Raw genomic sequence first — 25,731 nt, forward strand, 5'->3', positions numbered from 1 at the left:
GTTTTTGTGGTTATAATTTAAAAATAGTGTATAAAAATTTATATGAAGTACTTTTCGACTGCAAATTTGCAAACAATAATTTTTTTTCCTTTTTTCACAGTTTTTGAAATCAATGATTTTTCGAAAAAAAAATGCAAAAATATATCACTGTCCGAATAAAAATTGAAGTAAAATAGAATTTTAACTTAAACTATCTTTATTGCAAAACCCATTTTGTGTTACTTTTTCGTTCATACAAGTTGCCATACAAATTTGACAGCAATTCATACAAAAACATTTTTGATGAACATAACTGAGTTTTTCGAGGATAAAATTGACAACTTTTGAGCTATAATCTAGCAATGGCAAACATATTTGGCAGTGTTACCATTTTTTAAAATTATCATAATTTTTGAAAATTTTGAAGGAAACGAAAACCAAATGCACTTCATTTTAAAATGTAAAATTTGATTTGAAATCAAAAATTACTTTGCAGAAGTTTTGATAAAGAGTACCGATTTCGAAATAAATCATCCTAAAGTTTGATTTTAGCGAAAAATTGAAAATTTTCGTTTTTTAATAGTTGCCTAGGCTTGAAATCATTTTTTCAAAAATTCCTATAAATTTGTCTCAGAAATTTTGATGATTGGGCCTCTGGTTGCTGAGGTACATGTACAAACAGAATAATAAATAGGAAATAATTTATAAAAAAATAATATAATAATAATATTATGGGTTAATTTGATATCACTAAAATTGTACTAAACTTCCAAATGCCGATATGCCCACAACTTTTGATCCAACTTTCAATGCCAAAAAATAAAAGGGATGTTAAATTTTCATATTTTCGATAACAATATTATCACAATTTTTAATTTAAAACTAACATTTGAAAGAACTCTACAAACTCTACAACTCTACAAAGTTTAACGGTGCACATCAACCAGAGCTTTTGCACCAGGATTTTTGTTACAGATATTTTAGTATTTTCGAAACTTTGGGAATTATCGATATATTTTTTTATTCATCCCCTAAAGTATTGTCTACTGAGCGATTTACAACAAAATTTGACTATTTTTACAATCAGATTGTTGCAGGATTGGGTCCGTAAGTTTGTCAAGTTTGGAATAAGAATACAACAACTTCCTTGGTTGCTGTGCACCCTTAAGGGAAATAAAAAACAATCGATTGATTGTCAAAATGTTGGAATATTGCTCACTAGAATTGAGGTTTATGTTTACTCTTCAAATGAGTTTTCCTTACAATAGGTATAAACTGAAATCATTAATCCTATACAATTTCGTAAAGTAAATCAGGGCAATTTAAGGTCTTTCAATGATTTCTTTGAATGTTTTGCCTTCTATATTTCTTCCTAACCCTTCCATCAAAGGTCATTCGAAAGTTCAACCCGCTCGAACCAACCGATCAAGTAGTGCTAATAAGGTGTGCATCCACCCCTGCTAATGCGTTTCGGATCTGATTCCGCTCTAATTTGTACCATTACCGCGACGTCCCGATCTCGGAGATACTCCTTTACGAGTGCAAACGCCGCCTGCTCGTGGCTTATGATTGTATCGCTTATTTTCATTAGGCTTAAACGGGCACGCGTTTATTTCTGCTCAATTTCGCCTAATTTCGGAGATTGTTCGTGCCTTTCTCTCACTCAATGATCAAAAATTAGCCACTCCAATTAGTGGGTTTTGATTCATTTCCAATGACGTGTTGAGAGCAGTGGGCTCGTTAAGTTGATTTAACACGTTTTTTTTTGTTGGCTTAAGTCAGACGTGGGGTTTTATGGGTGTGCGGTTGAATTTGATGTTTGTTTGCTGGTTTTTGTTTTATTTTTTCTTGATGTTCGACCATTTACGTGTAAGTACGTGTGCGGTTTATGGCGGGCTTTTATGTGATCCAATCATCGCCTTGTAAGAGAGCTTATGAAAGGTAACAACACACCCATTAGGGAGCTGCTACGTAACACTTTCGATTTCGAGTATGGAATTGGTGGGGTAGTTTGATGACCTTTTGGCTTTTCCAGGGAAAAATGTCGGATATCACTTTCAGGTGGTCCTCCAAGTAACTGCCAAAATCCACGACTAATTGAATTAATTCTCAACTCTGCGACCACGTCTAAATTTAGACCTCAAAATTTCCAATTCAATTTAAAGTCACATCCACAGTACTCACAAAAACAGAATCGCACCGTGTGTGGCAACCTTTTTTGTTGTTGTTGTACTCCTCGTTTGTGAGAAATCAACATCGCAACATCGCAAAAGGTCTGCCCGTCGACATCGGAGGGGAAGAAGACCACACTACTCTTGAAAACATTCCCTGCGAGAAAGCACGTTTCACGCGACGACCGGCTCTCCAAAAGTGGCCAGGGCGGCCAGAATCGCCACTCGCATACATAAAAAGGCCTTTCGGACGGCGCGGCGTAGCATAAGAGGGGCCATGCATGAGAAATTTTTGCCATGCTCTTCGGCCTTTTATCGGTATCGGATTCCGCGTCCCGCTACCCCCCGCTCGAGTTGGACCTCGTGGATCTTCAAAACCAGATCTTGGACCGCGCCACGCCACGACATGCCATACAAGATCGGTGGCGGCGGCGTCGGTCCTTCGCAGCATCCCTCGGTGTTCAGGTGCTGGCCCACCATGGAGGACGAGGAGGAAGATCAGGTTTTTGCGCAGCTTCTCGCTTGCTCTTATGGGGTTTTGGGCTGAAGTAATCGGACGCTCCAAGGGAGTCGAAGAGGGACGCAACTTTTAGGTAACAAGTTTCGCGGATGATTCAGCGGGCCGAAATGTTGTGAGATTCCTCAAGAGGGAGAAAGGTATTGTAGTTTTGTGGTAATTGATTGATTGAGTAGTAGTTGAGTCTTGGTAGATCATCGAGAACTTTTCGGTGTACTAGGTAATTTTTGAACTCAAGTTGTTTTACATATTTTTTTTTTCGAAAAAACAGTACTACTTGCAATAAACTTTAAAGATCAAAGTTCAATACATTTTGCATTAAAACAGATCATATTAATGCAGTTTAGTCTAGTGAAGCTCAACAAACTGAAATTTCTGCCAGATACATTGTACAAACTCTCGGTTGATCCAATATCCTGGCACCTGCCACCGACAGCGCCAGTTACCCGATCGCACGAGTGAATGGAGACCCCCCGAAGATCGCGTGTGTGTGTGCTTGTGCGAATTCAAGTTTTTTGTTGTGTTCCTTTTCTACGGCTCTCCGCGCGGGTCGCCCCCGGGGAGACCCCTTTAACCCCACAAACCCGCTACCTCTCAACCCCCGCACCTCCCAAAAACAAAAAAAAATCAAGTTCCGACGCCGCCACGCCGGCCGCGAGGAAAGCGTTTTCGTTAAGTTTGGAATTGTAACGAGTTGACGTTGTCTCACTCACCCTCTCCCGCTCTCTCTCTCTTGTTTCAGGTTCAAAATTTTAGGACTTCAACGACTTTTTTGCGCACGAACCTGCGAGGACACGACTGTTGAAGACGCGGTCAGTCAGTGTGTTTCGGGCGGTGCTGAGCGACGACCTGACCGGTGGTGTTCCAGAGTATGGATTTCGTTGCCGGGGATTGCTGCCCTGGCTGGTTCGCTGTGGACGGTCGCCAGAGTTATGGTGAGGCGCGGTAGTGATAAAGAATTACTTTTTGCCTGCATCGCGCGAAGAATGCCCACTGGAAAATGCCGTAATAGTTAGTGTTTGATAAGGTGGAAAGTGAAGAGAAATAAGTGAGGCAACGAAGAAGTGGAATAAAGTTGGAGGATTGAAGAGGAAGATGAGCGAGTAGCTATTTGGATAGGCGAAGGCTGAAGGTGATAAGAGCTAGTGCGCGCGCGGTGAAGTTACAAAGAATGTGATGATCGAATGTGGAAACGAAGCAGCGAAGCGAAGATGTGGTATTTCAATCTAGCGTTTTAAGTGCCTCCGAACGTCGACGACTAGTTAGAGTTATCTTGTAGCGAGTGTGTGTGTCACCACGAAGAAAGCACCCCGGTGAAATCTATATCTAAGGAAAAAAGAAGCATTTGTCGTCCCCTTGGAAAGTTAAGTAATTAACGTGCCGCGACCCAGCTTAGCCCGAGCGACAAGAACGTCGTCGTCCCCAACACATTCCTCCCTCAATCCCACACCCAGCATTCCCGTAGTCATGTCAACAAATAGTAATAACCTGAAGCTATCTGGAAATATTATCAGTCTGACAAGCAACAAACAGCCCATACTACAACAGAAATCCAAACTAAAACAACCGCCGCCACCGATAGCGGCCAGTTCATCCGCCACCAACGGACAACAGCAGTCCAGCAACGGCACTTCGACAGGTACGACTGTCGGCGGCCAACCGTCGTCCGCGCTGAACGGTGGACCCAAACCACCAGTTCAGTCGCAACAGCAGCAAGTTCTGCAGCAGCAGAAACAGGCCCAACAGGCGGCATCCCACATTCCGCCACGCTATCAACCGCCCCCGCAACCTCCGGGAGGCATCCTCAAACACCACATCATCCGTAACGGCGGCATCCCACCCCTGGCCAGATCGTCCACAGTTCCTAGCATTATCTACCCGACCGACCTCAACACCGGCCACCACCACCTCAAATTCCCCCCGGAAATCCCAAAATCATCCGGACTCTACCTCCCGGAAAACCTCAAACACCAGCTCAACCCCTCGAGGCTCGCCGTCCCACGGTCCCATCTCCGCTTCTCCAACCAACACCAACAACTCGCCCCCAACAACCACCAACAACCCTCTCACCACCTACCCCCACCCCCACCACACCTCCGACTAAGCTCGGAATCCTCGTCCGAGGACCAAACCACCACCAGCTCAACGCGATCCCTTCAGCAACACCTCCAACAACAACAACAACAACACCCCAAACAACCAACCCAACCCTCCCCGCAACCCCAGTCCCAGGGTCACATCCAGCAAACGACGGCCATCGTCCATCACCATCAACCACCGAGCCAGCAAGCGCCACCAATCCCGACCTCCGTCGCCAACAATAACAACAATCAGCAACACCCAAATCATCATCAACAGCAGCAGCAGCAACTTCAGCAGCAGCAGCAGCAACAGCAGGAGATGCTCAAGTTTGTCCGGAAGGCCGAGTCGGAGACGTCGTCCACGCCGACCTCGTCGAGCGGGGGCGGAGGGCGGATATCGTCGATCGAGCAGAATCGACACTTTCAGGTAGGTTTTAGTTAAGACCGATGCCGATTAGGGTGATCAAAAAGGCTTAAATTGTGCAAAACAGAAACTTTTTCATCAACTTTAGTACCTAAACACACGGATAGAAATCCAGTAAGCAAATCTGGTAACTCTATGTTGTCAAATTTGTAAACATTGAAATGTCAACATTTTTTTTTATTTCATCGTAAATGTTGTCACAATCGACAACATTGTTGTACACTCACTTGGTCACTTTTTCGTTTGACACTTTTTTAGTTTGTACCCCGTTGGTTGGTCAAAGTCAAACTAAAAAGTGACGAACTGTCACTTTTTACACGGCGCTCACGCACACTATCAAAACAAACGTATGATAGTGTGTGTGAACTCCGTGTAAAAGGGGTGTCAAACTAAAAAGTGACCCCGTTCGTTTGACAACAGCTGGTGTCAAACCATCGGGGTTTGAGTGTACCAAATCGATTTTTTTTTGACAACTTCGAAAACATTTCAATGTTTACAAATTCTACAACATACACGCACGTTCAAAATGACTCAGTTTTCGTCAAAACCGAACCTACTCAGAAATGTGTAAAGGGGGCATCTGTCAAATTTGAGTGAATTTCACTCAGAATTCCACGAAAACTGAGTAATATTCACTCAGATCTGTGTGAATATTACTCAGTTTTCGTGGAATTCTGAGTGAAATTCACTCAAATTTGACAGATGCCCCCTTTACACATTTCTGAGTAGGTTCGGTTTTGACGAAAACTGAGTGATTTTGGACGTGCGTGTAGAGTTACCGGATTTGCTTACAAGACTTCTATCCGTGCAGTTGTAAAAGACATTTCTGGACCGTTATTAGTGAAAATTGCTGTTAAATAATCATTTACAAATATAAATTGAAAATTATTAATTATCTCCAGTGTTGTTGCACCGAACGACCTTTTTAGGACCAAGAAAGGGCTCACTTTTCTTGTGCACCAATGTCGTCTTCGCCGGAAAGAGACAGAAGAAATTTAAACTCATAAATATATTAACATTTTGATACCTTTCCTTGCCCATTTTTAACGTTTTAATGCGGTGTCTGTACACGTCGTCTGACCCAACGAAAAGTGCACCACCACACGCGAAATGGCTATTCGAAAATGTAAAACGGGGAGTTACAACGTATAACGATCATGTTGTTGGTAATTCAGATGAGAAAGAGGTCGTTACGTCATGGGATCATAACAAGTTTAATTGTTTTGCTGGAAGAATTAGTTTGGGCGAATAAATTGAATATAGCGTTTTGTTTCAGTGTTTCCGCCCGTTCGCCGTCAGTTTTTAAAACCGGCATCTACGAACGACCACGCATCCAAATCCGGTTCAACCAAAAAGAGCCGATAAAAAACATGAAAAGTGAAATTTTCCCACTCATGCACGTGCGCTCAACGATCCAAAATTTTAACCAAAACAAACAAAATCACCAACAAATCAGCGCGGGGCCTATCGCGAAATCCCACACCGCGACGACGGGTGCGAGTGAGACAGAGAGAATAAGGTCAAAAACTTTCACCTTCGTTGCCTGGCCGGCTGATCAATGACCACACACTCGACGACGACTCAACTGCCGCCGGTCAAACCGGGTCCGGGTGGTCATTCACACCCGCGGCTTTAACTCCACTCGTGAGTGAAAGATCCCCGCGCGGCCACAAAACTCGCTTTTTTTGCGCCGCGTGCGAAACTCACACTTGACTCGCCGGTGAGCGGACACATGTGCTTCGTGCGTAGACTGAACCCAGGTGACACGCGTTAGACTGGTTCAGATTTGGGGACATTTGCGTCGCTGCCGGAGGGATACACGGATAAAAATTAGAACCAAAAATCGTGAACATGCGTTCCTGAAATTGGGAACCACGAACAGAGCCACGTTCAAGGTCTTGATTTCATGAACGCTTGTTCTCGATTTTGTGAACTGACTTTTGTTTGCGCAGAATAGAGTGCAACAGCAAAAAGCATGATATCGTTCATTATCTTTGAAACCAGGTACTTTAAAAAAAGAGTTGTTGTAAATGTAAATGTGGGGGTCTCAAATGTTGTGAAAGTTTATGTATTTTACATTTAAAATTTTAAAACAGTGAACATTTATGACTAATTTCGCGTTGATTATACCCATTTTGCAAATTATAAAAAATACTAAATTTTAAAAACTAAAATTTTTAAAACATTGCAAGTCATTTCAAATGAAGCGTCGTTTTAAACCCATATTGCAAGTTATGAAAATTTGATTTTTTTTAAAACAAAACCTTAGCTTGTGAAAATATTTGACTACATTCATATTGAAACTGCCCAATTTATTTAAAAAATATGTTTTCTGTGAATGCTTTGAATGTCTGAGGTTTTATAAGTTCATATTAGAAGTTACTTTGAATGAGTTACCGTCAGTTATCGCCGATAAAATAATCGTTTTTCGATAACGGTAACGGGTGCGAAACATTGCGTATATTGTCGTTTCGCCGAGAATCGTTTTGATTGAATACGAATTGTGAAGAATTAATAATTGGTTAAAAATTTAAAGTAAGTTCAATTATTTTAGTGAGTTTTAATTCTTTCAAAAATAAGCAGTTACAGTGGATTATTTAAAAGATGATTTTGATTTATTTCTGTGAGAATGCAAACATTCTTTTGAACGTGAGCAGCAAGGTTTTTAATCGATAATATTATTGTCTAACGATAACGATATTGGTTATCGTTATTATCGTTATCGTCATTTCGATAACTCTATGGACGATAACTTATTTTTTAAATCTTTCTCAAATCGACTTAATTCTATCATACCATGTTATATTTTCAATGCTATTACTATGAATATATTTTTTGAAAATGTAGTAAGTTTCAAAGTATAAATGCTTAAAATTGTTCACAAAATACCGTTTTTTCACAAAAAAAAATTAAAAAAATTGCAACATGGATATCAAACAAAGTGAACTTTTATATGCTTTTTTAAAAAAACCCAAATTTTCACAAAATATCGTTTTCTTTTCGAAAATACTCAAATTTTCATATTTTGCAATATGGGCATCAAACGTAGCAAAATTTTGTATGCGTTTTCACTTTATTAGAGTTTTTTTTTGTTGAAAACAAAAATAAAAAAAAAAACAAATTTGAGTCTTTTTTAAAAACATGGTATACTGTAAAAAAAATGTATTTTACAAAAAACCTACAAAATATCGCTTCGTTTGATACCCATATTGCAAATTTTTTAAAAAATTCAGTATTTTCGGAAAAATACGGTATTTTGTGAAAATTTTTGCCCGAGTTGAACCAGCGTCTATGGCTGAAAGGCTCGTTAATAAAGACAACTCACTAACTGAAATTTTTTGTACTTTTTAAAAACTATAAAAAAAGCGAAAAAGCATACACAATTTCGCTTAGTTTGACATCCATTTTGTAAATTATGAAAATTGGAGAAAATTCGAAAAATACGGTATTTTGTGAACAATTTTGAGTATTCATACTATGAAACTTGCTACATTTTCAAAAAATATATTCTTAGTGAAATTATTAGAAATATATGGTTGAATTAAGTCGATTTTAGAAAGAAAAATATATAAGCTATCGTCCTGACGATAACGATAGAATTATCGTTATCGTTAATTTTATCGTTAACGATTATTTTATCATCACCAACATTGGTGAGCAGCTTTTTGAAAACAAAATGGTGTAAAAAGAACAGTAGAATTTTTCTTAATTTTTTATAAACATAGGCAGTTTTTTTAAATATCTCTTTAATTTTTATTTATTTTTTGAATTCTTTCATACATGAGCAGTTGATTGAATTATTTAAAAATTTGGTGTTTATTTATTTTTGTTAGTTTTTGTGCATTCTAACGAACCTGAGCATTAGTCTGTAAAAAAGTTTAAAAAAATGATTCTATGAACACATGAATTCCATTATGCAAATAAATTGTCTCAGGCACTAAAATTACCGCTTAGAACAACGTTTCACGTAAACCAACAGGTTTTGGGACAAACCCTGTCTGAGTTGGCATAGTTTAATCCATTGTCCGACGACTCGATTATCCGTTGTGTCATTTTTCTGAGAACTTCGGATAATCGAGTCTAGACTGTATTATAAGCTTAAAATTCATTGAGGCGCATAGTTTACTTTGAGGAAGGATGTTTTTAAGGAGGCTGAAAAAATATATTTTTTTCAGTAAACAAAATTTTGCTTTTACGTGTTATTTTTGCAGCCCCCTTGAAGGTACCATAATGATTGCAAATTTGCACTCGCGAAACCATTTGCGGCAAACCGGTCAAAATTTTCTCATTTTCCAACGCAATTCAACCTCGAAGAGGAATTTCGTCAAAACAAGTCCCTCCAAAATAACACCAATAAATTGCTGCCCTTCGAGGGCCCACTCGATACATCCACTCCCCTTCAAAATGATGATGATAATGATGATGGCACTCGGAGGGGTAGCTGTACCCTTAATTATGGCGCTCACTTCGAAAAAAAAAAGATGCAATCATTTCTTCTCCAATTTCGAATCTTGAAGCTCATTTGAGGTTAAACTCCAGCAAGAAAAAAAAAAAGAGAAAAGTTGAAGAATGTAGATTATTCCCAACGCCGTAGACATTGGCTGCAGTGATTTGCTCACTTTCGGCGCAGTTCCAGTTCGGAAGACAATTACAAACTTTTCAGCGCAAAGTCGATGAAATTACCCCCCCTGCCTTAATTGGTGTGCGTTGTGGTTGTTTCGGTGGGTTTTTTTTTGTGGTCACCGCGGTAATTATAACTCCAAACAACAATTTTGCCTTTCTGTGCGAGATCTTTTAATTGTTTCATTTCTGCGGCTGCGTTGCACCTTGGTGAGAAAAATTTCGACCGTTGATTGTTTTGGCGATGGGTTTTCCTGTAAAATGCGTAGAATGTCGGTAATTGAAGTTTCTGAGTTTTTTGGACGGTTTGCGGAATCGGTGTATGGAAGGCCAAATTCCACTTTTGTGGCACAAATTTCCGTGTCGGATGACATTGAGAAATGAGCTAAATTCAACGCCAAAATCTATCAAGTGCCAAAGATGAACGACCTTTCGCGCTGAACCTGATCCTTTCTCAGGCCTGATTTTCCCCACTGAAATCGACAAGCGTTAAAAATCTCAATCGGAAATTTGACACCTCAAGCGAACCACTCAACCCACACCGAAAAAAAAAGTGCAGCTCCGTTCAACCAGAACCAGAAACCCGATAGCCGGGGGCCACTATTTTTAGCAACAAGTCACACACACACGTGAAAAAGTCGCCGGCTCGAGACCGTTGAATGCACTTCCGATGCCATGGTTGGCACTGAACCGTGACTGCAAAAATTCGAGAAACCGCACAACAAAAACAAGCCCTTGGACCCCTGAAACTTCATCGAAAATATGGCTTCTCTGCACTCTGGGGCGGCCGGCTATTCGAAAAGCCATTCATTGCGACGACGATGAATGAAAGTACACACTCACAAAGTGGTGAATAAAAAGGTACAGCGACGGGGACAAACAAATAAATTTTTAAAAAAGTGGCCGTCATTGTACTCGCAGGCATATACAAATGTTTCTGTTGGCAAGTAAAATGGTAACAGACGATGATAAATTTTCTCTCGACTGCGCAGACTCGCCGACTGGTTGTTGGAGTCTCTGTTGTTTGGGTGGGGTGACAGACAGAAAACAGGGGAAAAACAGACAGTCAGACAGACGGATTTGGACGACGGATAGACAGAAATCCTACGAATCTGCGAAATTGCGCAGACGCCAGATGGCACGCCCATTTGTCATATTTTGAACATGGAAGGAAACACTCACTGTTGAAAAAACGAGATTTATTCAGAAATGTTCGAAATCAGGCCACTTAATTTTCTGTTTCTTAAGTTTTTGGTCTCCTTAAGAAATCTGCAATAATTAGGTTAAAAATATAATTTCCTTGAATATTTTGACTTTTATTGCCAGCCATTTATGTTACATTTTTACACAAATTTAGGTTTAAAATTCAAGTAGCGTTAAAAATTGTGTCGTCTATTTGGATTTTAAATTGTTTTAAAAGTTGATCAAAATTTTATAAAGAGTGATAATGGAAAGGTCCAATTTTCCCGGGAAACGGGAAAAATAATTTTATTTTTTTTTAATTTCGGGAATTCCCGGGACCCGGGAATTTTTTGAAGCAGTCATAAAATCATTATTTTCATAATTTTTGCTATGTTTTTCAAGCTTAAAATCATAGGAATAGTTAAATACTATTAACTGGTGATAATCTACACTTCATTTTCAATAAGGATAGCAGTTTTAGTTGCTTAAAACATATTTTTGTCTGTTCTTTGTTGTGGTTTGGATTTGAATGAAACAGAATTTTCAATTCAATGGTGATTTAAATAAAATAAGTCTCTCATATTTTTTTATATGATTTGCCACAAATGCCGGTATTTGATAAAAAATATAATATATCGTATTATTTTATAAATTTAAGACCTTGATATACACATAATATCCAATGTTTTCAAATATATATAAAATTAAATTGATAGTATTAAAAGCACTAGGTATTTTGAGGATTTGTAAACTACAATTTTAACAATTTTTCCTTATAAGCCAAATGAATGCTGATGAATACTGAATACAAATTTTAGTACTCATAATGTTTTATCGATTGATAAGTATTGAACTGTTATTTTTTTCCACAACCAAATCTGAATTTCCAGACCAAAATTTGATTTTTTTTTCAAATTCGGAAGTTCCCACTACAAAAATGAAAAACCCCGGGATTCGGCAATTCCCGGGATGGACGCACCAGTAATGGAAAAGCCATCATACATATTTTCAAAGTTTCTGAAAGCACAGTAAAATAACTGCCTTGTGCAACCGATAAAAAGCTTTATTTAATGGGTTTTTGCATCGTTATTGAGTTGATTATTTTTAAACTTTGAAATTCCTACAAAAAATAATTAAATTCTACTCAATGAGCAATTCTCTACCAAAACCGGAAATGGTTTTTTTATATTTTTTGAATTGGCTCAAACTTTTTGAGGGCTTTCCCTATGCCCAAAGAAGCCATTTTGTGTCATTGGTTCACCTATAGAAATCTCCATACAATTTTGACAGCTGTCCATACAAAATGGTAGGTACGTAAATATTCGAAAATCTGTAATATTTTTTTCTGATAGGTAGGTACAATAGGTAGGTAGTTGTAGGTATTGATGAGGACTATTCAGAATAAATAGGTACACGGAAAAAATATCTTTTTCTAATTTAACTTTTTTTCACAAAAAATCTATTTCCCAAAATCCGTATTTTTTCATTTTAGATTTTTTTTTATGTTTCAGGTGACAAAATCCACAACTTTTTAGCCATGGAAAACCAAAAAATTTGGCGCCAGGTTACGATTTTTTTGAAAAAATGTGTTTTTAGGAAAAAATTATAAAAATTTTAAATGGTGAACGTAACGTTCTTAACGTAAAATCAAATTTACAATCGAATAGATATTCATTTCTTATTTTTTGATAAAGTGCATCATTTTCAAGATATTGCCACTTTAAGTTTAATTTTAACTGAAAAATTCCAGTTTTTCGTTTTTTTTTAAATAGTGTTCATGATTGTCCATCCCTAAAATATTTTTTTCGAAAGGTTTAAAAAATTTCAGATGTAATTGCTTAAGAGACATTCAAGATTGGACCTCTAGTTGCTTAAATACAGCGAATAAAAGAAAATAAATAAAAAAATAAAAGAAGATGAAAGCAAAAAATTAAAGTTTTTTTTTAATATTTTCTAATACCAATATCTCAGCAACTAATGTTCCTATTTTCAAGGTTAAAAGATGAAACATTTGTAAAACTTCCTGATCTAAAAAAAAAACTTTTTTTTAAATTTTGGAATCAAAACTAACTACGCTCAAATTTTCAGTGCCAATTTGAGATAAAAATAAAAGTATTTAAAAATGCTTTTCACATTTTTTTAAATTTATTTTTAATATAATAACTCAGCGGAAACAATCATTTCCGGTTTTGGTGGAGAATTGCTCACTACCATTCAGTCTTCTTTGGCTGATCGTTATATGGAACACTAAAAAATTCATAAAATTAAACTGAAATAGGGTTTCAGTTCCAAAAGGCACCAACCTTTTGGTCTTCAAAACAACCCTCAACATTTCGGAAATTATTGGTTGCGTCTTTAATTTTTTTTAAGCTGAATTTTTAAACCACAAAAAAGCGTTCAAATTGAAAAAAATCTCAAAAACTTTTCTAGAGAAAGTATGGTGCCAACTTGCTCTTGTCAAAAGGTACAGCGTCCTAAAATCAGGTCTAAAACGGGGTTTTTGCTTGAAAATCACGTTTTAGACCAGTTTTGAGGACGCTGTATCTTTTGATAGGGACAAGATAGCACCAAACTTTCTTGGGGAAAGTTTTAGAGAATTTTTAAATTTTATCGATTCTGTGCTGGTTCGAAAAAAATAGTGGAAAATAAAACTGATAAAAATCAAAATGTATAAAATTGTTTTCCCATACAAATATCCACACGAAACTGGAATGCAATGCGCAAAGTGTGGACGCAACCAATCGCACTAAAGTTTTGGGAAGTTGTTTAGGGGTCTAATAGCTGCCGAAAAAACCTTGTTGTGAACAATCAACCATCTCGAGCCACCCTAATGGGTAAAGAACTCGATGGAAATTAAGCCTAAATTAATCTGTTTAATAAAAATCTGGATACAAAAATTCAAATAATTTAAATTTATGTAACTTTTTCTGCATTTGGATTTTAGAATTTAATTATTTACTGTATTGGAAATTCAGGGTTTTCCCAGAATAAAACACATTTAAACTGTACAGTAAAAAATCAGAAAAAATGTGTAATTTTACCACTTTTCTGGTGTAATGTAACTTTTTCAGTCTGAATTGATGTAAAATTCCATCATAAACGAGGTAATATTCAACCTTCCAAAATAACACCTTCCTGTATTACTGGAACTGTAGTGGGTTATAAAAATTAGCTTTCTATATATATAAAAAAATTCGACGGTTTTGTTCGAACGCGAATCAATTCAACACGGAACGTCGGATCGAGGTGCTCTTTGTTGCGTTGGGTTCGTATAAGTCCAAGGAAGGTTTATACGCTAACTAATTGACACTTTGGCCACTCTGGAACCGATTCCGGAAAATCTGCAGATTGTATGGGAAAAGCTGCGTAAAATCAAATTTTGATCACAGGAGGCTGAATTAGAAAACAAGCAAGAAACGTCAGGAAACCAAAAAAGGGCAGGACGAAGTTTGCCGGGAAGAGCTTGTTTTTTTTCTAAATTTTGGAGCAGAGATACAAAGCAGTCTCACTTAGTTAGCTCTTTCAAGTTTATCCATGACCGATTTAACCTTCGCATTGTTCCACACTAAATGTCAAAATTCCTCACGCAACTTCACGGACCCTGCCAGATTGCCTAATGAATTCGCACCGCACAAGAGAACCCGGAAGATCTGAATCGGACACATTTAAGTAGAGCACCCGAAAAATTCACTAGGTCATGCCTGCCTCCTCCCCGTCCCCTCGTTGAAACCCCCCCGTCCATCCTAAACACAACAAAAAAACAGACTTCTTATTGAGCAACTCCGTTCCCCATTCTGGTTCAATAAGCCCCATTATGTGGTGCACGGTGTGTGTAGCCGTTTTTTTTTCTTCCTCTCGTGCTCACACTCATTCATTAGCATTTCCACAGTTTTGACGGGGGGTGAAGGTGAAGGTAGAGGAAGCGGGGTTCACATTGGGTAAGCCCGGGCGCCCCTGCAAAGAACTCCGTTGTTTCGCCTTATTACCGTCGCTGGAGTCCGCATTCAAATAACGTTCGCACTGCTGTTTAGGAGAGCCCCTAACTGAGGGGGCACACTGCGGTCCTAAGGAGGGGTCTCTGCGCTGCTGTGGAGAATGACCATGAGAGATTACGCGCTAGGCGCAAGTAAACAAAAAAAAGGTGGGGTGGAACATTAGGAAAGGGTAAAAAAATATGGACTGAGTAGTGTTAGAAGAAAACAGCTTTTCTGGTGAGGTTGTGGGAAATTTGAAAAGCTGTATTAAGTTTTTTAGTTTCGTCACTTTAAGCTTTAAAGCTTGTAAAAAAAAGTTTTTTAGAAAGGGTTTGAAACTTTTCAAGCATTAAAGCATTAAAAGCATTAAAAACATTTGAAAACAACAAGTTGATTCATCAATTTCAGATTTACAAATTAATTTAAAAAAATATAGCTAAAATCTATATTTTTCAAAAGCCTTTTCAAAATGTGACTCCCCTAAACGGTGCGCTCAAAATAATGACCCTTGTTGTTAATCGTGCATTGCGTGAGTTTCGTTTTTCACGCATTGAAATTCGGAACCACCCCTTCGAAGGTACTTTGTGGCCACTTCTTAAGGTGACCCTGAACGTAAACACAATAACAGTGGCGTTATTTCCCACCTCGGTGGGCATGTCATCGGGCCCAAAATGCAGCCGCCGCTAAGCAGCTAATGCCTAGTGTGCTTGTAAAGCTCTCGTTCAACGATAGTTGCTGTTTAGCCGTTTTTGAATTGTAGATTATTAAATCGACCGTTTCCGCTGGTTGAACAAAAAGGTGTGAATTTGTGTAACTTTAATTTTTGGGTGGAAATCCCACAAATCTAAGATTGGCCTAGAATTGGGGGCGTGTGTGTGAAAATTGGGTGCGATTTTCGCATTGTTGTGCGATTTGACGTGGTCATGTTGTGACATGAGATAATTGGTGTTTGCGAAGTCATTGGTTGGTCATGGGAGAGTGATTTATCCAATTTCTAGAATGTTGAAGCACCCTCGGCCAAATTTTCAAAGTATCCAATATGATTTGTTCTAGTCAAATGATAGAAGGCTTAATTCAAATGCATAAAAAGAAGCAGAATTAAGATTCTCCTCCAACGCACCCTCATCATGGTTCACTTCTAGTTCATGTTGACGTCTGCGCCGCCACGCCATCATCATCATAATCATCACAGTGGAATTGGATGGGAGTTGATGTGAAAACGACTAGACAGATTGTGTTCCCCTCTTCTGGAACTGTCTGCCTCTTCCAGCGGGGTCTGGCCATAATAGACAACGTCGTCGACGACAACGACGTCTCCAGGAGATATGCCCGGATTTGAGGAGGAGTTATGGTTCATAAAACTTGATTAAATTTCAACACAGATTATACTGTATCCCTATATTTATTCCAAACGCAAACGCGCGCGCTGACTCAGGGCACCTTCTCCTCCCTGGGCGACACCACCAGGTGAAACCCACTTGGTTGGGTCTGTTTTCCGCATTGAACAAAAAAAGTCACAACTCCACCTACCCAAAAACGCCCTGCAGGAAATTTGCGGGTTCGTCGTCTGATCTAAGCTAGGCCGATTGAAATCTCCTGATTCGAATGCTTGCCAAATGAAATCAAATTAATCTTTGAACCGTTGCGAATCACATCCGGTTAGAAAAACACTGGAAAAACAATGTTTTTGTAATCAACAGGCAAATTTAGCACAAACGACTCAACTTTTTCTCTCCGTGTACTGAATAATTTCTTTGTACACACATGTACACGTACGCGCACGCAAATAATTCTGCGTGGTGGTAGGTACTTTCGTGAGCTTGTGCGGGCAAATTTGCCCGGCGATACGCCTTTTTATTTAAATTGGGCCCCGCAATCCACGGAGAGAGGGGAGGATCACGATCCGTGGGCCCACCCTGGTCGCGACGTCCTACGGTGGTTGAGGTCCCCCAAAAAGTGCCCGGAGATCTCCGGGGTGCGCGCGCGCAGTTGGTGTCGACTGACATTACACGAGCCACACGTGCCCCCTCGGGGGCTGTTTTGGCGGTTTGACCTTTGGCAGGGGGGGCGAAGGAATTTTGAAGCACTTAATGGTGCAAAATGGGATAAGATTGAAAGCTTTTTGTTGTGAGTAGAGTACAGTTTAGCAAGTTTAAAGAGCGTTTTTGCTAACGTTTGATGGTAATGGATGTATTATGGGGAAATGTTAAAGTAACAAAGGAAAAATGGTTTGGTTTCTTCACAAATCTCAAGCGTGACTGCTGAGATTTTAAGTTAATAAAAGCTTTTAGATGTTTCTCAAAGATCCAAATCGATTTGAAAAAATACTATGTTATATACTGCCGCTCAAATCAAGTCCGTCCCATATGTAATTTCGTCAATTTTGAGTTAATGATGTAGTCTGGTTCAAAATCATCTGAACTATCAGAAAAACCAATAAAATTTACTAGTTTATTCTAGAAAACCGTAGAAAATTCACTTTTTCGAGAAATTCTAACACGTAACCTTATGGGCGGGACTACATTGACTTGCGTTTTTCTCGGCTTGCTGTTTTTACATATGGGACGGACACGATTAGAGTGGCAGTATAAGTCGTCTAAAAGTTAGACAGAAGATTTTTAAAATTTTCGGTACTAATTTCGAGTCTAATGTAAGTTTCCAGAATTTAAAACTTAGAAACTTTAATGTTTCAAAGGACATCTTATACAATCAAAATTGCTGGATCACTTTTATATTGTTTATTATAATTGCGCAAAATGATCAGCTTCTAATTTTTAGATGTTTTAGATGATAATAAATGTATCATTTTTAGCTTTGGTACAAGTTGAGCAATTCTCTGAGATTTCGGTCATTGGATTTTTTTGTATTTTTTAATCCGGCTGAACCTTTTTTGCTCCCTTTAGTTTGCCCCGAGAAGCCATTTTGCATAATTAGTTTGTCCATATAATTCACCATACAAATTTGGCATCTGTCCATACAAAAATGGTATATGAAAATTCAAAAATCTGTATCATTTGAAGGAATTTTTCAAAAAAAGATGATACGTGGTAAAAAATGGGTGATTTTTTATTTTACTTTTTGTCACTAAGCTTGATTTGCAAAAAAAACACTTTTTTTATTTTTTTATTTTCTGATACGTTTTAGGAGACATTAAATGCCAACTTTTCCGAAATTTCCAGAATGGGCAAAAATCATTAACCGAGTTATGAATTATTGAATCAATACTGATTTTTTCAAAAAATCGAAATACTGGTCGCAAAAAAATTTCAACGTCATCTTTCGATTTAAAATCGAATTTGCAATCAAAAGGTACTTTAGTGAAATTTTGATGAAAAACACAGTTTTCAAGTTATAACAATTTTTAGGTAACTTTTTTGAAAAAAGTCGCAGTTATTCATTTTTTGCCTTCCTCACCTCACTGAGGCAAGGCTATATAATCACTCAAAAATTGAACTTTTTAAATAAGCCTCCAAAATTCAAGAAATTCAAGAAATTCAAGAAATTCAAGAAATTCAAGAAATTCAAGAAATTCAAGAAATTCAAGAAATTCAAGAAATTTAAGAAATTCAAGAAATTCAAGAAATTCAAGAAATTCAAGAAATTCAAGAAATTCAAGAAATTCAAGAAATTCAAGAAATTCAAGAAGTTCAAGAAATTCAAGAAATTCAAGAAATTCAAGAAATTGAAGAAATTCAAGAAATTCAAGAAATTCAAGAAATTCAAGAAATTCAAGAAATTCAAGAAATTCAAGAAATTCAAGAAATTCAAGAAATTCAAGAAATTCAAGAAATTCAAGAAATTCAAGAAATTCAAGAAATTCAAGAAATTCAAGAAATTCAAGAAATTTAAGAAATTCAAGAAATTCAAGAAATTCAAGAAATTCAAGAAATTCAAGAAATTCAAGAAATTCAAGAAATTCAAGAAATTCAAGAAATTCAAGAAATTCAAGAAATTCAAGAAATTCAAGAAATTTAAGAAATTCAAGAAATTCAAGAAATTCAAGAAATTCAAGAAATTCAAGAAATTTAAGAAATTCAAGAAATTCAAGAAATTCAAGAAATTCAAGAAATTCAAGAAATTCAAGAAAATCAAGAAATTCAAGAAATTCAAGAAATTCAAGAAATTCAAGAAATTCAAAAAATTCAAGAAATTCAAGAAATTCAAGAAATTCAAGAAATTCAAGAAATTCAAGAAGTTCAGAAAATTCAAGAAATTCAAGAAATTCAAGAAATTCAAGAAATTCAAGAAATTCAAGAAATTCAAGAAATTCAAGAAATTCAAGAAATTCAAGAAATTCAAGAAATTCAAGAAATTCAAGAAATTCAAGAAATTCAAGAAATTCAAGAAATTCAAGAAATTTAAGAAATTCAAGAAATTCAAGAAATTCAAGAAATTCAAGAAATTCAAGAAAATCAAGAAATTCAAGAAATTCAAGAAATTCAAGAAATTCAAGAAATTCAAGAAATTCAAGAAAATCAAGAAATTCAAGAAATTTCAAGAAATTCAAGAAATTCAAGAAATTCAAGAAATTCAAGAAATTCAAGATTTTCAAAACATCAAGAAATTCAAGAAATTCAAGAAATTCAAGGAATTCAAGGAATTCAAGAAATTCAAGAAATTCAATTCGAGAAATTCAAGAAATAAGAATAAAATCAAGAAATTCAAAAAAATATGGAAATTCGAGAAATTTAAAATTTGGATTTTCCGAAATCTTTGAAAAAGTTTTGAAACGAACATATAAATAATACTGATTTCACATGAGACAACTATGCAATTATGGTTTGTTTGTCCTGAATTCCCCAATTTATGAAAAAGAAACTTGAGAAATAAAAATCCATTTGCATTACCAAACTGTTTGTGATTTATTCAAAATTCTAGGTATTCTCTTCATATCCAAGAACTTATTCACACCCATTTCAAACTGTCTGATTCAACCTACGTCCATTTCTTCTGACAGTTTGAAAAGTTAATCCGTTCGGATTTCCTCCACAGCCAAACTCTCACCCCACGGTGATGATTCATTCCACTCAGTACCGGGATTAGGCGGTTTTGTCTTATTTCATCACGTTTATAGTCTTCAAAACTGGATTTATTAACGAGTGGGAGCCCCTTGTTGTGACTGTTACCGATTGGTTCTACCGAAACCATTTTATTGTGACTGGTTCGTCTGATTTAATCTACTCTTAAGCCGTGTCAATTCTGGACCCATTTTTCTCCCGAACTCACATGAAATTGAACTCACGCGAGCGCATCGAGTTTCACCCACTTTCGGAGCGCCCGACTCTTCCCACTTCCGGTGAGTTTGCTCGTCTTTTAATCGCGTGTATTTACACACTGGCAGAAATGAAATGAAGATTCATTGTCGTAAACAAAGCATAATTCATTCACGGTCCAGCTACCAAACCGTGTTTCGTGCCGTGTTAACCCGGCATGTACACCATCATATGAGTCAAGGTGAAATGGCTGCAAAGCCGACATTAAGGGGGCATTAATGGGGCTGTAACTTTTTGAGTGTGTGCAATTTCGCTGCAAAACAATTACCTCGATGCTGCTGGAAACGGTCAAATGTGGGAACTTTTGTGGAAGATTATCTGCTGTAGCATTCCAAGTAATTCGATGCATTTTTTGCTGTGCCCAAGGCCAAAACTCGGCTTATTACCATAATAAACCAACAATTACCCGAACTTAATCCAAAAGGGATGTTCCATTTCATGATGCACATTTAAACATCTTCCACGCCCTAAAAATTTCAACCTTTCTCCTGAAGTCCCCCAAGCGAAATTCCGCAACAAAGTAAAGTGTTGCCGCGGAAACTTATTGAATTAACAAAAGAAAATGATTAATCGATAGCATTGCGGTTGTTCCCGGGTTCCCTGGTGTGGTGGTCACTTTTTCCCCCCTTCTTGGCGGGGCTCGACCTCTTTTATAATCCAGGTCCAGGCGCGCGCGCGCAAAAAAGTCTGCGGTGAGTTTGCAACTCTTAACGGACTCTGGCGATCCGCGAATGGACACATGATGATTTTCGTGTTGAGTAATGACGTTCAGAGCAACCGCCAGAAGGGGAAGAGACTTTTGTGGTGGAGTGACGTTGACGGGGTTGCCAACACTAATTATACAGGAGCGGGATTTGCAGAAAGATTGGTGCAACTGCCGCCCGTTTTGTTTGGTTTTAGTGAAAGATGTAGATTTTTTGGATTTTTCATGGGAAATTGAAAAATAAAATTGCAAAATCGATCTATTTTTGCTAAATTAAAAACAGCAATAATACTAATAAATATCATTCAAAAAATTGATTATAAAATGTTTTGATGTTTAAAGGAAATTATTTATAATTTTCTATTTATAACTTATGTTTTTTTTATCTGATAAAATAATGCTTCTGTCTTAGCCAAAATAAATAATTTTCTATTTTCTACTTTTTGGATATGGCTTGTACAAATTTTATTTAAAGTTTTTGTCACCCCCTTCAAAGTTGGCCCGAAACTTCAAAATTTCAATTGAAATTTAAGTGCAATCTGCTGAAATTGATTTAAAATGCCCCCTGCGTTTAAAATCATTTTTAGCATGTTTGGGTTGATTTAAACATTTTTGGGAATTTTTGAAAAATTTTAGTATCGCAAAAAGTTTTTTTTTCGCTGATTGTTTTTTTGTTTTCGTCAATTTTTTCTTTTTTTGAAAACTAATGATTGCAAAACAACTGAACTAGTGTAAAATGCATTTTAAAAAACTTTTTGCATTCAAATGTTAGGACTATGGCGTGTTATTTCAATTTTTCGTTAAAAACTTTGCATCGGCCTAAGATTATTAAGTATAAATATAAAATTCTCTAAATTACTTTTGAAATACTCAAATTTTAATGATTAGACTATCATGGGTATCAAACAACGTTCAATTTTGTAAAAATTTCAATAGATTAATGTTTTACCACAAATTACTTATTTTACACATGTTTTGAGCAGATTAGATATGTGTAAAGAAAGATTATTCTTACAAAATTTATACAAAAACAAGCCTTACCCGACAAACTTCGTTCTGCCTTTTTTTTCTTTTGTTGACGTTTTTTAGCCTCCTGTGATCAAAATATGATTTTACGTAACTTTCTCCATACAATTTGCCGATGCTCCGGAATTGATTCCAGAGTGGCCAACGTGTCAATTAGTTAGCGTAAGAACCTTCCTTGGGCTTACACGAACCTAACGCAACAAAAAACGCCTCGATCCGACGTTCCGTGTTCAACTGATTCGCGTTCGAACAAAACCATCGAAATTTTTTATATATATAGATTCGCACTTTTTAATACCCATGCTGTACATAATAGAATTGAAGCTTTAACTCTGAAGACTTTTATGAAGTGGAAATGTATTCACATTTTGTATCTTTCCAAACTCATATTGCAAATTATGTATTTTTGAGTATTTACCTAAATTATTTTTTATTAATATTTTTATATTTATTAATATTAATATTAATTTTAATATTTTCAAATAAACAGTACTTGAAAAATATTTAAGGTTTTCGATGTCGGAAAAGATATTATTTGAATAAATGTCGTTAGATTAAATGGGTAATCGTCGGTTATCGTCGATAAAATTATCATACACGCAAAACGGTACAATCATTAGCGATAATCTGATCGGTTAATTACCTAATTCTCTTTTATTTATTTGGTACAAATTATCATTTACTGATTTCAATGTAGTGATAGAAATATAGCTTAAAGGAAAAAAATAAATATAAATAGAAGTTACAGGCCATGATTTTCACATTTTCATAGAAAAAGTGTTTAGGCCTATCATCAAAATAAATATTTATCTTCTTCGAAATACGTCCAACAATTCAAATATTTTCTAACTGGTTTAAACAAGCTAGGAAAGATAATTTACAAAGAAGCATGCATTTTTTTTTAAATTTTTTAATGTTTGTGAAAAATACAAGACTGAATTTTGATAAAAAGTTCTTGTTTTTTTAGCAATGCAAAAAATAAGCTGCTTGAGGATTTTTACTTACAAAATAAACAAACTGCTTTTATTTTAGTTACTTTTTCAAACACAAGTAAGTTATCAATAGGCACATTAGTGAAAGGGCCAATTTATGTCAACAAATAAAATTATTAAATTTGACACCTTTTGAGAAACAGAAAATTTTGCAAAAAAATCTCGATTTTGCTTTACATTACGATAAAGCTTATTATTTCTAAGCACAACGACACTTTGTACAACTAGAGAATGGTTTATAATGGATTATTAAACTTATTTTGAAAATTTAGCTCCGCGGTTTTTTGATAGAAAGTCTCTTCTTTGACAGCTTGTTCTAAGGGAAAAAGTGTTCTGAAATTTATCGGACATGCCAAAATTTTACCTAAATTTATGTTGAAAAAGAAAAAAGCTATCAAGACCACCCTACCAAGTGAATTGCTCCCACTCTCCACCTCCAAACACTCAAACCCATTACAGTGGTCATCGTGGCGTGGAAATGCCACCGCGCGGTTTGTTTACTCGAACCCTGCAGATTGCTGCTGCTCGACCCCTTCTGGGCAAACTCTTGAATGAAACATTGTAATCTTCGCACTTTGGCGTTTGTTTGATCTCTGGTTGGCGATATGGGCGCGCGCATCGGGACATCCTTCCGGTGGTGAAACCGGTGAAGGTTGACAACCCTCGCACATGGGTTAAAATGTTGCCGAAGATGGGTAGGTACGATGAAGCAAATTGCTGTCGGTGCAGTGACGGGGTCGGCAAATATTTGCAAAGTAATCGCGATGGGCAAAAAGAGAGTTCGCAATTGACAACTTAAATAAATGTGAGGCAGAAATTGCAAGAGTGAAAAAAGAGGGGGAAAACAACTTGAAGAAGGACAAGGGAAAAAGTTGTTTCGAGCAGGTGCTCCCCAAGAGAAGCAATTGGCCAGTGCAATGTGTGTGTTTTTTTTATTGAGTAAATATTCGCAACCCCGCGAAGAAGTGATGGAGAGGACGCGTTGTGAGTTGTTAAGGCGCGAAAACTCAAGGGGATTTGAAGAAAGTCTGTACTATTTTAATAAGTTTTCTTTAGCTTTTAAGTAATAATTAGAAATATTTTTATTTTCAAGGTCTTTCTTTAACAATTGATATTTTTCCCATGAGATTATAAATCAAAATTGTTGTACTAGAAAACTCCAACTTCGTAGAATATTACACTCAGAAAAGTAACAATGCAAAGTTAGAAAAAAGGAAATTCTAAAAATGTTTCAAATGCAAAAATTAACATTTTGAGATATGGCAGTTTTGAAAACATTGAATTTCCCTTAAAATAATATGACCAAGATTTTTAACATTTGGGTAACATTGACATAGGTTTTAACACCGTCTTTGTATTTTTGTTTATGAGAAATAAATTCTTCGGATTTTTGAGTTGAATGCTGACTCATTACCTTTTTTATTTTTTTTTCTTTAGTATCTCAACTGTTGTTTACCAAATTGTAATTATACCCCTAGCATTGCGGGATTTTTTCGCTTTTAGAACATTAAACTGTACAGAGACCAATTAACTACATTTTAAAATATCTCTAAATTGCTGACATTTCCAGATTTTTTTTTTTGAAAAGGACCAATAAACTCTAGATTTATTCTTTTAGTTGTAAAAACAATGAATTTCAAATTTAACTAATTAATTTATGTTTTTTTCTTTTAATTTTAGGTAACCATAACTTTTCAAAGATGATGAACTCGGTTTTAATATGAGGTATTTTTGGTATATTTTGCTACATATAAGTTAAGTTTTGATATCATGAATTGTCTGGAAAAGTGACTGAAAAATCAATCATTTTATTGATTCAAATCTGATTTCAAGCTCATAAACTGTTCGCGTCAAATTAGCTCCACCACGATCGATTTCCTCCTCCACAAAAAGCATAAGCATAAGCATAAGCATAAGCATAAGCATAAGCATAGGTGCCCACCCGCAGTTGCTACTCCGTTATTGACCAGGACCTCCAGAAGTTACATCCACGAGCCGTGGAAGATGAGTGGGTGCTATCTTTCCTCGCTTCGCAACTTCTCAAAGGCCCCTATCATGCTGATCAATACCGGCGCCGGCCACGACCAGTGGTAGAGTCACGGGGAAGTGGATGGGAATGTTAGTCCGATACTTGAGTGATAGAGACCGCCCAATCGACTGCTTCTCCGACAAAGTATCACATGAGTTTTGAGGGGGTTAGTAGATGGGTATGAGGTCAGGATTCACGAGTGGCAGTGATGTGACCATGAGCATTTTGTTTATCGGTTGAAAATTTTAAATCTTAGGCAACCGGCTGCGGAAAGATAAATAATTGATTATTTAAAAAGTTTTTTAATCGAACGCGTGCCAACCGAGCAGTAGTGCTATGGGCTGGACTTATCAGTTTTTTGTTCTGTTTGTACAATTTAGATAACGCGGGCAAATTTCAAAAAATAGTAAATAAAAGACGCTTTACGCTTTAACTGCCAGTTGGAATAAATTATTACGATCAACGGATATAAACGTAAAGAAAACAGGACACCACGTAACCGATTGTAATGAAATTAAAACAATAACTTTAACGAACTAAACCGGCGGCGTGCCTTCCAATCAACGATGATAAAAGAAGGACTTATGAAAAATAAAATATCAAATAAAGGCTCCGAAAACACGTTGCAGAGTAACCGCGAAGTCCCGCTACTCACAATCGAATCAACAAAATTCAAAAACGTGCGCTAATGGTCTATCCTAAATGTCAGCGTGTCTTTCGATAAACGATTCTATAGAAATGAGTTTTTCACCGCGAAAAT

The 25,731-nt window shown here is 36.7% G+C and overlaps 1 protein-coding gene across 1 annotated transcript in view; it reads left to right on the forward strand.

The window, feature by feature from the left end:
* Positions 1 to 25,731, forward strand: part of LOC120417740 (coiled-coil domain-containing protein 85C-like) — a 106,747-nt gene that overhangs the window by 42,172 nt on the left and 38,844 nt on the right. Inside the window, exon 2 of the mRNA XM_039579898.2 lies at positions 3,410 to 5,175. Within this exon, the coding sequence (XP_039435832.1) occupies positions 4,135 to 5,175 (1,041 nt within the window). The 5' untranslated portion in view covers positions 3,410 to 4,134. The remainder of the gene's footprint in view (positions 1 to 3,409; positions 5,176 to 25,731) is intronic.

This window comes from Culex pipiens, chromosome 2 (assembly GCF_016801865.2).
Source record: "Culex pipiens pallens isolate TS chromosome 2, TS_CPP_V2, whole genome shotgun sequence".
NCBI lineage: Eukaryota > Metazoa > Arthropoda > Insecta > Diptera > Culicidae > Culex > Culex pipiens.